The following is a 12,651-nucleotide window of genomic DNA, read 5'->3' as shown; positions in this document are numbered from 1 at the left end:
CTCAGTGGCTTTGCTAGCTCCCCCCTAAAATAATAGGCACCCACCCCGACTCTGTGTTTCCCAAGGGGTGAGGGGATAGGGTCCCTGTCTCCCTTTTCTGTGCCGCCGTTCCCTCCCAGCAAGGGTTAATGCAAAACTGGCTGGTCTTTGCAGCTGGCGTAGCTTGGATCTGATCAATATTTTCTATCAGTGTGCAGGCAGTGCAGAGGCAGGGGGCGGAGGTGGGGGGGGAGCTGAGCCCACTCAGGGAAGATCTGGAGAGGGAAGGAGGAAGACGGGAGAGTGAAGGCAGCTTGTCACGTTTCACGGCCGCAAGGCTGATATGCCATACAGATTAGGGCTTCTTAAAAAAATGAAATGAAATGAAAAGCCAAAAGACATACTATTATTAATTATTATTATTATTATTATTATATCTAATTTCATTTTTCCCTCCTCTCTGTCTCTCTTTCTGGTACCTCTGATCTGGGACTGTCCCATCTCTGGTGTTTTGGTTTTTTTTAATTGATCTGATTTGAAATATTTGCCTGCTGACTGTAAGGAGAGGGTCTTGTGGGACAGCATACGATTCGGATATAATACAGAGGTGTAAACTTGTGACTGGGTCGTAGCCAATACTCGTTCTCTGCAGAGGAGATCCACTGAAATTCATCAATGTTAACTTAGTTTCATAAATTTCGGTGGGTCTCCTCTAAGCAGAACTTAATTTGATATCTATTAATCATCATTTTATAATCCACCTTTTCCTAATTTCGTCCATCTACCTCCGCCCTGGGACCTGCCACAGCTGCAATTTGATTTGCATTTGTCCCATTTAAAATATTTTTAGGGCACTTTTAAGGAGGTGGGTGATGCAGTGAGGGGGATCCCAGTTGCGTTGTACAGTTAACATACAATAGAATATTTAGAAAGCAGGAAAAAGTAAACCTCGAACATCCCCCACCCCAAAAAAAACCCAGCGCAAGAACACAACAAAGGCCATCAGGCAGACAAGCAAAGCTGTAAATTAATTAAGATTTTTTTTTTTTTAAAAAAAGTTAATTGTATGGTGTGTGTTTTGCTCCCGTTGCTAGTGAGTTTTCTTTTTTAAAAAAAATTGGTTCATTATTTGGAGCACAATTAAAAAATTAAAAATTAAAGACCCAAAGCAGCTTTTTAAAAAAATAAAATGAGAGGAAAAATGTAACATGGTATAAAAAAAATAGACATAATTAAGGACGAAAGCAAAGGAAGATAAAGAGCTGCTATATGCCAGGTCAGATCCTTGGTCCATCTAGCTCAGTATTGTCAACACTGGCAGGCAGCACAAAGTGGCTGCTAGACTGAGCAACAACCCTCTCTTGAAAAGCAAAGCAAGATTCTAGTCCTCAAGTGTTGTCTCAAACAGGAACATAGAAAGCTAGCTGCTTTATGCCTCGTTAGACCCCTGGTCCATCTAGCTCAGTACTGTTGACATAGATGGGCTCTCTGGGGTTTCAGGCGGCCCCTGACACCAAGGAGCAGGTTTTCGTCTATGTTTGGGTACAATTGGATGCCATTTTGAATCAAGATGGCAGACAGAAACTTTCCAAGCTGCCCCGATTCTTACCACCGACTGCAAAACTGCCCTGGTTTTGTTGGTTTCTTGAGATACCCAAGCAATGCCAGGCACTTCCCTTAGTAAAGACATACAGGATACAATTGGATATAGAAAAACAGATTAAAGGTGTGCTAGACACTGTACAAAAATCTAACTTCCGGCCTTTGGGCGAGCCACCAAGTGAAATGGTTTTGCTTTCCTCGCACGGCCCTTTTAGATGTAAACACTGACACTGGGATAAAGTTGGGACAGAAATCTGTACTATCAGACACACACATTTCTACCCACCCAAAAGCCCTCCTGCCGAAACCATCTCCCTCAAGCCATTCTGAAAAGTTCTCCTGCAGATTGTTAATTAAAATAAAAGACTCATTTAGAAATAAGAAAACCTGCAAGGTTTTAATGCAGGGCCATAAAATCTTAGCCCATTAAATGTTAATGGAGACCCTTTGCCAGGTTGCTTAATAATGTCTTAGCTTTGCAAAATTACATCTTGTTTTAATATTATGATGGACCTGGGTGGCTGCTAGCACTGCCGTTTCGTTCTCTTACCTATCCCCTTTTCCTTTTCGTGTGTGTTCATCACCTCCATTTTACGTCCATTTCTGCCAGCTGTCAAGAGATGCCACAGGGGGATGCAGGCAAGGGATTGTCAACTGATCAGGAAAATAAGGATCTGGACGCTCTTGTGCTTTTCACGGAATTTGGCAGGCCAAAACTTTTCACGGCAGCGAGATAAGTTGGCAGTGCTCGGTTGGCAAGGAACCAGGAGGCAGCTTGCCCCCCCTTTACCCCCCCAACAGCTTTTTTTTTTACATAGTTGCATTGCTGGAGAGTATAGTCTGCCACAATCAGGTTAAAGGACTGTTAAAGCAGGACTGGCGGGTGGCGCTGTGTGTTAAACCACTGAGCCTAGGGCTTGCCGATCTGAAGGTCGGTGGTTCAAATCCCTGCGACGAGGTGAGCTCCTGTTGCTCTGTCCCAGCTCCTGCCAACCTAGCAGTTCGAAAGCACATCAAAGTGCAAGTAGATAAATAGGTACCGCTCTGGCGGGAAGGTAAACGCCGTTTCCGTGCACTGCTCTGGTTCACCAGAAGCGGCTTTGTCATGTTGGTCACATGACCCGGAAGCCGTACGCCGGCTCCCTTGGCCAATAATGAGAGATGAGCGCCGCAACCCCAGAGTCTGTCACGACTGGACCTAATGGTCAGGGGTCCCTTTACCTTTACCTTTACAGGTTAAAGGAGGGCCTCATCCCATGGAATCAAGCACAACAAGGGACAGCTTTTTCTTACAAGAAGAACACCATACATCCACCTCTGTTCTTCAACATTGGGACCCCACTCCCGATGTCATTGGACTACAACATCCATGGCCAACATGATGGGTTTTGTAGTCCAACAACGTCTGGGGACCCAAGATTGAAAAACACTGCCAGTGAGGGGTGAGGGGAGATGCTTAGCCTTCCTTCACAAGCTCAAGGGATGGAGCTTAAACCCCTCCTCCATGTACCAACCAGACCCTGCCATTAGGGGGCGTCACTGCTCTTTTGCCCCTCAATGTCCCGCAATTCCCCCTTTCCCCCTCCAAGCTTCCCAGGTTGGCCCCCTTCCTACCTCAGGGTAGAAATGGTGGAGAAATTCAATTCAGGTCACAGCGAAAGGCAGCTCTGCCTCATTCTCGCTCTGCGAAACGGTACCAAAAATCCAAACACAGCCATCCTCCAAAATTATTTCCCAATGATATTGTGCCCTCCTCCAGCTACTGTAAGTGATAGGTTCAGGAATGCACATGCTAGGGTATGTGTGCCCCCCCCCCCGAAAGATATTAGGGAAAATGACATCCACAAATGCATTGTGTTGGACAAAATTGCTTCCACAGGTATGTCCATCAGGCAAATTTGCATACAAATATGTGTCTATCAAGAGAAATTTGCACTGATGGAATGAATTTTCATGAGGACTTAACTTTTTTCTTCTTCGCAAACTCATAACTCATATGGAAATGTGGAGATCTGCACTTAAATTGAGAAGCTGAAAAAATTCGCACATCCTTCCAGGGCCTTCAAAAGAGGCTTCAATGATGGCTTTAAAAGAGGGTTCAGGGAGGGAGGAAGATCTTCTAGCCAGGATGAATACCAGAACCATAGGATAAGAGAGAGCTCTTGTGCTTGGATCCTGCTTGCTGGCTTCCCTTTGGGGTATTTGGTTGACAAGTGTGAGAACAGGATGCTGAACTAAACACCCCCCCCCTTTGGCCTGATCCAGCAGCTGGGCTTTTCTGACGTTCTTATGGAACGTCCAGCTCCAGAGGGAGTCTACCCAGATTTCTAGGTTCTTTGGGGCATTTATGGTCACTGTGAGAACAGGATGCTGGACTGGATGGGCCATGGGCCTGATCCAGCTGGGCTCTTCTAATGTTCTTCAGCAATTGCATGGTTGCCCGTTAAGGGTGCCCCGTCAAAACGTCGCCTGCCATACTGGCAGAGACTCGCCACCTGCGAACATCACCTCGCTTTGCACTCAGAATAAACCACCCCAACTGCATAAATGTGTGCACCCTTTGGGTGATTTCTTTTGGGGTGAGGGGCGGGGGTGAAGAGGACGTTTCCCCACCACACTCGACCACTCCAGAAGCTTTTGGCGCAGAAGAAACCCAGGAAGTCCTACATTACCGGGAGGCACACTCAGGACAGAAACTGAGCAAGGTTTTCTTAGGGGGGGGGGAAGCTATACGGAAGGGAGCCGAGGTTTTTTTTAGTGAGGGATGGAGACGGAAGACTTCAGTCACCAGAGCTATTGATTTGGCATTAAATTCCCTCCTCTCTCTCTCTCCCTCCAATCCATGCAATTAAACAGAGGCATTAAAAACAACGGGAGCCACGTTCTTTTGAGGTCATCATCCCCTTTAAAAGCAAAACTTTAACAGCGTTTGCCCCTTTGCTTCAAAGGGGGGGAAAGGCTGGTTTAAAGAGGGACGTAGTAATAAGGTGCCATACAGAGAACCAAATCCATCTAGCTCAGTTTTTAAGGGAACAGCCCGAAAAAGCATCTTTCGGCAGGGTTTGGATACACTTCTGTTTGAAACCCCCGAGAGCCACAGCCAGGCCATGTAAACAAATACAGATCTAAATGACTCAAAGGTCTGACTCAGTATAAGACAGCTTCCTATATCACTATTTCTCAGCATTTTCTTCAGAACCATGAGTACTAGAAACTTGGTTTATTTTTAAGGGGATGGCTGTAGCTCAGGAACAGAGCACCTGCTTTGCATGCAGAAGAGTTTAATCCCTGAAAAGGCATGTCCAGGAAGGGAGTTTGGTGAGACTCCCTGTCTACAATGCTGCCGGTCAGTGTAGACAGTATTGAGCCAGATCAGGGAGGTCCAACTTTTCATACCAATTGGGTGGCAAAAGTACTTTGACCTGGAACCCGCGGGCTGCACACTGCCTAGCTGCACAGGGCAGGAGGGAGGGAGCAAGGCCAAAATTTGACACCCACCCACCCCAGTCCTTGTGCTGCCTTTGGGAATAAGCAAAGAAAGAAGCATGAGGCCAGGGCTGGATTAACCATTAAGCAAAAGAAGTACGTTCTTGGGGCACCACAGAAATTTTCCGTTGCCGAATTTTTAACATTCATGGTCACAAATTGCTCAGCTGAGTGTTCATTTTTTCAGCAGAAGTATATAAAAAACCCCAACAGAAGAGCCACGCAGTAAGTCAGGCCGGATGCCTTTTCTCTGCTAAATATAGACGCAGGTGTGCTACGTAAGATTACAGTAGTTTCGAGGATCTAAGGCTTTGCAATTCGAAAAAGTAGGAGAAACTTTTTTTCAGATGAAAATAAAGTGGAAGTATACAAAACATTATTTTCCATCTCACTGTAGGTTTTGTTTTGTTTCAAAAAATAAAATTTTAGCTTACGGTTCATTATTGTTTCTGTTTTGAATTAGATATATATCGAGCCACCAAAAACTTTTATTTATTTATTTTTGAAATGATTTTTATTTGGTTTTACACATTCATTCACACTCAAAATCACAAATAATAGAGATCACATGAGATTCTTCCGAATCTCTAAACTTCCTTCTGTGGGATCATTGGCTAACCTTTTCAGCTGCATACTATAAATCAGGCACAGGCAAACTCGGCCCTCCAGATGTTTTGGGATTGCAATTCCCATCATCCCTAGCTAACAGGACCAGTGGTCAGGGATTATGGGAGTTGTAGTCCCAAAACATCTGGAGGGCCGAGTTTGCCTATGCCTGCTATAAATCCTCCTAATTTTTCAGTCCTCCATTGTATCCAAAGTTTATGTAACATTACAAGAGTTATTTAAGACCTGCCAAAGAGTTCAAATGTTTACAGTGGTCTGTCAAATATAATATAAATTCCTCCCGCTCTTTGTTGAAGTTTTGATCCTCCTGGTTTCTGATTTCCCAAGTCATTCTTGCCATATCTGCATAATCCAATAGTTTAATCTCTGCTAGGGACCTTGTCGTCTTTACAACACTGGGCAAGCAATATCCTTGCAGCTGTTGTGGCATACATAAACAGTCTTTTCTGTTCCTTTGGTATCTCTGCACCTACAATTCCTAACAAAAAGGCTTATTTTAAACATTTCCCCCCACTTCATTATACTGTATATCATTTCCCAGAATTCCTTTATTCCTTTACAATTCCACCACATGGTAAAAGGTGCCACCAAAAATCTTTTAAGTGCTTAGGGCCTCTGTAGGTCTTGATCTGGCCCTGCACGAGGCTCTAGCAGGGTCCTCGAGCCCCTCCACCTCCTTCCCAAAGCTGGGAAAGCGCTAACTGGGCTTTGGGAAGGAGTTGGGAGGACTCTAGGACCTTGCCAGAGCCATCAGACCATCTTTCCCAAGCCCAGCAGCTCACTTACCTGGTTTTGGGAAGGTCTGTAGGGGTGGGGGAGGCCAAAAAAGGCCTCAAGGGCCACGTTGAGCTAGAGGACCGAATGATCTGGCCCAGCATAAGGCGGCTTCCTCTACCTGTGGTGCATCACAAACGCATTCTCATTTTCTCTTTTCTTCTCTGTTTTGCTGCCTCCCACCAGCCTGCAAAAGGAAAGAGCAAGATCAAGGCAAAGCCGACCGAAACCACGTCCCTAAGCGCCACCGGCTGGTCTTCACGGACATCCAGCGCCGCACGCTCCACGCCATCTTTCATGAGAACCAGCGCCCTTCCAAAGACCTTCAGATCACCATCGCGCAGCAGCTGGGCCTGGAGCTGTCCACCGTCAGCAACTTCTTCATGAACGCCCGGAGGCGCAGTCTGGACAAGTGGATGGAGGAGGGCCGCTCCCCATCCTCAGGGGGCCATGCCACCAACCCCTCCTCGGCCGTCACCTGCACCAAAGCGTAACGGGCCTCGCGCCAGTCCCTTTTGCACCTTCCAGCCCCCGCGTACCCGACCCTCCGTTACACCAAAGATGGAAGGATGGCACTTGGCCAAGAGACAAAACGGCGGAAGGGCGCTTGGCCAATGCGCTAAAGGGGGAAAAAACCAGGATGGGGGTGGTGGTGGGGATATGACTTAGCGGTTTCATTCCTCTCTGGATCTGACCTCGCTGCAAAAACTAGCCGGATCCTAAACGAGAGCAAACCTTTTTGCGACCTAAAAAGAGGGTTAAGGCAAAAACCAGGACGGCGGAGAGCGAGGAAGGTGTCTCCCGGGCAAAGGACGGCATCTATGGTCAAGGCTATTCCAAAGACTTTCTGCGTATGTTCCCCCCCCCCAAGACCTTGTTCTGTGTTGTTCCTATTGAGGAGGCAGCGCCATCTGGTGGCGAGAGGGAAAAGAGAAGTGTGGGGGGGAGGGAAGAGACTTGGTTATTTTCCATCTTTCTCTTTCAGTGGGAAAGCGGCAACGCTTAAAAAGATGGGAGCATCCTTAGTTGCCACCACCGTGGGAAGGCAGGCCAGGAAACTGAACTAATATGTTACACATCTTGGGGGGGGGGGATACCACGTACCAAATCCCAGGCTAACCAAGAGGGGTTGAATTAAAAGCCTCCCTCTCAATACAAGGGGAGAGAACCATGTTTTCGGTCGAGGGCCACATTGCCCCTGGGGTGATCTCTTGGGGGCCGCGTGCTTGCGGTGGGCACAGTTGCTGCCAGGAGTGGGCGGAGCCAGCACCCAAAATGGGCAGGGCACTTCAAGGCACAGAAAATGAGGTGCCCCCCCCCCCAGTTTTGTCAGGCTGGTGATAAAGGCCATCCATTGACCAGGAAAAACCTAGGGTTGCCATATGTCCAGAATTTCCTGGACGTAGCCGGGATGGAATGTCCCGAAGGAAATTGCTGTAATGTCCTCTATTTTGAGATTTTGCAAATCTCAAAAAACAATGTCTGGATTTTCACTTTTTGAAATATGGCAACCCTGCCCTGCCCATACCTGTGCCTTTGAAGAGCAGCTTGATCTGCCAGCAAAATACGTCAAGGTGTGGCAATTAGCATAGCTGCTACTAATGTGGGCAAACTGGGGCAGGAGGGGGTGATAAGAACCGAGAGCCTTACCAATGATCCACTTTGATAGGGCCCCCGCTGAAGCATTTCTGATTCAAAGCATGTTCAAAGTGTTCGTTCCCAGATGGCGTGTTGAGAGAGAAGAACAGCCTTGTAGGCGCCTGACACCCGTAGCATCCCTGGGCGAGTTAGGGGTCTGGCTTTTGCCTCTTTGGACCAGCAGGGGGCAAGCCAATACAGTACCAGCAGTTTGTACAGTGGTTCCTCGGTTTAAGTACACAAATGGTTCCGGAAGTCTGTACCTAACCCGAAGCGTACTTAACCTGAAGCGAACTTTCCCATTGAAAGTAATGGAAAGTGGATTAATCCATTTCAGACGGGTCCGCGGAGTACTGTACTTAAACTGAAAGTACTCAAACTGAAGCGTACTTAAACCGAGGAATGACTGTAACTTACACAGAAAGGGTGTCCCCCCTTCTTCAGGTGATTTCGAAAGTAAATTCTTGGGCCGGCAAGCTGAGGACTGCCAGCGATTCTTCAGCTGCGATTCCTGCATTGCAACTTAGTTGGAATGGATTATTTGTGTTTGTACCATCAGACCCACCTCCCCCCCCCCCCCGCAAACCAGAATGTCTGGTTCTTCTCAGTTTTGACTTGGGCCTTGTTTACAACCTGGGGGGCGGGGCGGGGGGGCCTTCCGTCACTAGTCAGGTGGCCAGACCTCCAGGATCCAGGACTGAGCTGAAGTTTCCAGGTGTGCCTGCCCCACTACAGACGAGGGAACTTTTGTTTCATTATTTTATGCACAACAAGAGCTGTTCTCTCTCACAACACGCCTTGGCACAGTTTGAGAGCAGTTTCCCCAGGTTTTTCCAGAAGCTGACACCCAAGACCCACCTGCCTTTATCTGTAAGGTGGGGTGGGAAACCTCAGGCCTGGGTGGGGCAGGTGGGGCCCTCCAGGCCTTTCTGTGTGGCCCTCAGAGGCCTCTCCTGGCCACCTCTGCTCTCTCCAGTACAGAGGGCTGGGAGAGGGTGTGCAGAAACTCGCCAGCTGTACAAAGTCATTTACATCCGTTGTTCCACCCACTTTTGCTTCTGGACACTATTGGCATGCGGCCCCCGGAAGGTCGGCAAGAGTAGAATGCGGCCCCTCAGGTGGAAAAAGGCCTGCCGTCCGTCTTAAGGATTCCTCAAGTAATGTAGGGGATGCATTTTCAACCCTTTTTGTGGGCCACACCAAATGAAACTATTTTAGCTTTGGAAGCCCTCCTAGGTGAAATTGCCATAAGCGGCTTTTGCTTTTCTCCGATTGGCTGCTGATATGACAACATATTCCTGGGGAATAGCTCCTCCCCTTCCTGCCAGAACAGGTCACTGCCTCCTCCTCCTCCCTGTTTCCCTATTGGGTGTTCCCACTGTCCGAAATTTGACAAAATTGCTGGCGAGGGTGGGGGGGCGGGGGGAACAAAAAGAAACTTCTACCTCACTTTGTCTCTTGCACCGAAAATGATACCAAAGATGATTTTTGTTTGTTTGTTTCGTTTTGCAAAGGAAGTCTTTTGTGCGTCCGCGTGGGTGAGCATGTGTTTTGAGGGTGCGTGGGTAAGGTGGGCGCGTGTGTCGTGACATAGATATATTTCTATCTATTTTTTGCATGGCTTCTCAAAAAAAAAAAAAAAAGAGGAAAAAAGTTACTCTGTTTTGTGTCAGATACTCTCAGCTTGCGCCGGGCAGAGAGGGAGACAGCCTTCCTGCTGCGAGGGAACGACCACATCCCTGAATTTGCCACGACACAACCCGAACCCCCTTTCCCCGCTACCACGATCCGTGCAGGTGCTGTCGAGAAGAAATAAATGCACTTTAAGTATTTATGCCACAGGGTTAGGAGCTGGAAGGTCCTTCTGAACAGATGCTGAGCCACAAAAGTTTTTCTCTTAAAAAAAAGCAAGCCACAGCGATGTTTTGTCCACCTGTCCCTGTTCCAAAATTTAGCAGCTCTGTGATTTAGGAAGAAACAAAACAGAGCGCAGCCCAGGTCATCCCATCGAAAGATGTTTATGCAATCTGCACACTTTCCACTTTGTGTCAATTTTGGGGTTTTATTGTGTGTGTAAAAATTTACTGGTTTTCCCGGTCCTATCATGGAGCAGAGGTCTCAGTTGGCAATTGCAGTGGGGAAAGAAGCAGCAAGGCAACGGGGGACAGAGTTGTGTGTATCCTCAGGTGCGATGGAGGAGGCCTGAGTCCAGGTGGCTCCTGCACATAGCATAGAGGGAGGGCACCCTCTTGGCCCATCGCCTCAGGCACCAAAAAGGAAGAGTCTTGGGCTGGTCCTGCCTCCAGCTCCCAAGCCAGCTGCTCTGACAAAATCTACCAATTCAAGCAAGGCCACAGTCACACCACATGTTGAAAGCAGTATTGCGGCACTTGAAACAGCCGCTGCTGCGCCCAAAGGATCCTGGGAGCTGTAGTTTTAAGCATACTGGTAGTTGCTAGGGAAACCTCCCCTCCCCTCCCCATCCACCTCAGAGAGCTACAATTCCCTGAGTTCCCTGTGAAGAGGGATTGATCATTCAACCACTCTGAGAATTGCAGCTCTGTGATTTCTCCTAACTGCTCTCCCGCACTCTTAAACGACAGTTCCCAAGATTCTTTGGGGAAGCCATGACACTTTAAAACGGTATCAAGAGTGCTTTAAATGCATGCGAATATAGCCTTTGCTAACAAAGCATTACAGTGGATACACAAATACCATATTGGTTTTAGGTTGTGGGTGAGCCAGTGGAATTTGACGGGCAGACCTGCATGACAGGTGACTGCAATAAAAACTACCTTTACGATGCGGCAGATAAGGGAGCGGATACAGGCAGGAGATTTTCTTTGACGTCTCACTGATGTTGCAAAGCTGCCCCCTTTCCCTCCTACCACACGCCAGCATTATCTTCAAAACACAAAGCACACTGGGTGGCCAGATGGATTCTGGAGACAGGGTGATGCCTGTGGCATTTTAGTAAACTTACAATTGCGCTTCATGCACAACACCTTGAGTGCAGGAGACAGGGGTGTGACGCTGGCCTAGTCAGAGAAACCAAACATTGTCACATCAAGGCAAGAGGTTGGGCCGCCATCCAGCAGGGATTCTTTAGCTGTGATTCCTGCACTTCAGGGGGTTGGGCTAGATGACCCTTGGGACCCCTTCCCAACTCCACAATTCTGATTCCCGTGATTCTAAGAGACACAGCTCTGAGAATCAAGACTTTGAAATGGCAAAAGGACACTTTCTCGGAATCAGTTTGTTCCATTGTTTGACTGCTCCACTAGTTAATCCTCCTCTACATCAAAGTTTCCTATAGCCTGACCCTGGTTCGGAGCTCTGGGACCTCAGAGGGTGCCTTCTGGTTTTGATAATCTCTTTCGATGTTTAAAAGCTCCCTGCTTCCAAAAAGCAGACAGCTGCAAACTAGGAAACCTTAATTACATATATTAAAAAATCCAGACCCTGCACAATAATGTCTTCATTTTAAAGAAGAAGAAAAAGACCCCCAACTTGGCAAAAAGGAAAAGGGAAAAAAAGGAAGCTTTGTTTAAAAAATGGCAACCCTGCAAATAATTTTGCCATCTTTTCAAATTTGGCGATTGCTCCTGTGCAGACAAAGCACCAGAGCAGCTTTTCCAGACAAAGAGAAATTTCACCTGCCTCAATTTCTGAGTTCCAGGCTTTCTTTCAGAAAGGCACAGGAGAAGTTAAGTTTTGTCTGAAGGAAGGAAAAAGATGGCAACCTAACAAACGCCAATACATTTCCCATAAGCCCTTTCTTCTCCCCTCCCCTCCCCGCTCCCTGGCCGGTGTAAGCTGAGTGACGTGGTCATGTTTTTAATCAAAGCAGTGCATTACTATATATTAATAAATTGAATGTTTCTTCTTTGTTTGTCGACCGAGCTAACTTAAAAAGAGAGAAAACCAAAGTCGCTTTTTTAGCCTGTAAACAAGAAAATGAAAAGGAAAAAGAAAGAAAGAAGCTGTACATTTTATACCAAAGGTTTTTCTTTTCTTTTCCTTCTTCTTGGATACCTCATCCTGTACCTGTTTGTGGTGAAATGTTAATTCACAAAAAGTAAACGTCCTGAATTGAAATACAATGCAGTGCTTTACATTTAATGGGGAGAGGGGGAAAGTGTGTATATGTGTGTGTGTGTGTGTGTTTTTTTTTTTTTCTCAATAGAAGCACCTGCATTTTTAAAAATGCATCCTTATAAAATCTCAAAAAGGGAGGAAATTCCTTTCGCAAGGCAGTCAAACTGCTAGGTGGAATTCCCAACAGAAAATTTCCACCGAAAAACTCACCTACCGGTAACTTGCAATCCCCTAGCCTGAGGGGAGATAAAGGCCTACAGTATCTGGGGGTGACACAAGTTCTCAAGTCCCACTGAAAGACAACGACCCAAAGCACAGCCATTTATTTTTTATATATATATAGCCTGTCATTCACCCTGCTGCCCCAAGGTACACTACAATTGCATCATGTCTCACCTTCCATCGTTTCAAAGGAGCAGAAAGGTGAAAATCGTGACCCAACGTCAA

At 47.0% G+C, this 12,651-nt stretch overlaps 1 protein-coding gene across 1 annotated transcript in view; it reads left to right on the top strand.

Moving 5' to 3' along the window:
• Positions 1–12,199, top strand: part of LOC118075582 (hepatocyte nuclear factor 6-like) — a 29,149-nt gene extending 16,950 nt beyond the window's left edge. The window contains exon 2 of the mRNA XM_088660034.1: positions 6,655–12,199. Within this exon, the coding sequence (XP_088516160.1) occupies positions 6,655–6,962 (308 nt within the window). The 3' untranslated portion in view covers positions 6,963–12,199. The remainder of the gene's footprint in view (positions 1–6,654) is intronic.
• Positions 12,200–12,651: the final 452 nt, after the last annotated feature.

The sequence above is a fragment of the Zootoca vivipara genome, chromosome 16, assembly GCF_965207765.1.
Source record: "Zootoca vivipara chromosome 16, rZooViv2.hap1.1, whole genome shotgun sequence".
NCBI lineage: Eukaryota > Metazoa > Chordata > Lepidosauria > Squamata > Lacertidae > Zootoca > Zootoca vivipara.
Note: the sequence above shows the minus strand (reverse complement) of the source record. Positions and strands in the feature narration are given on the sequence as shown.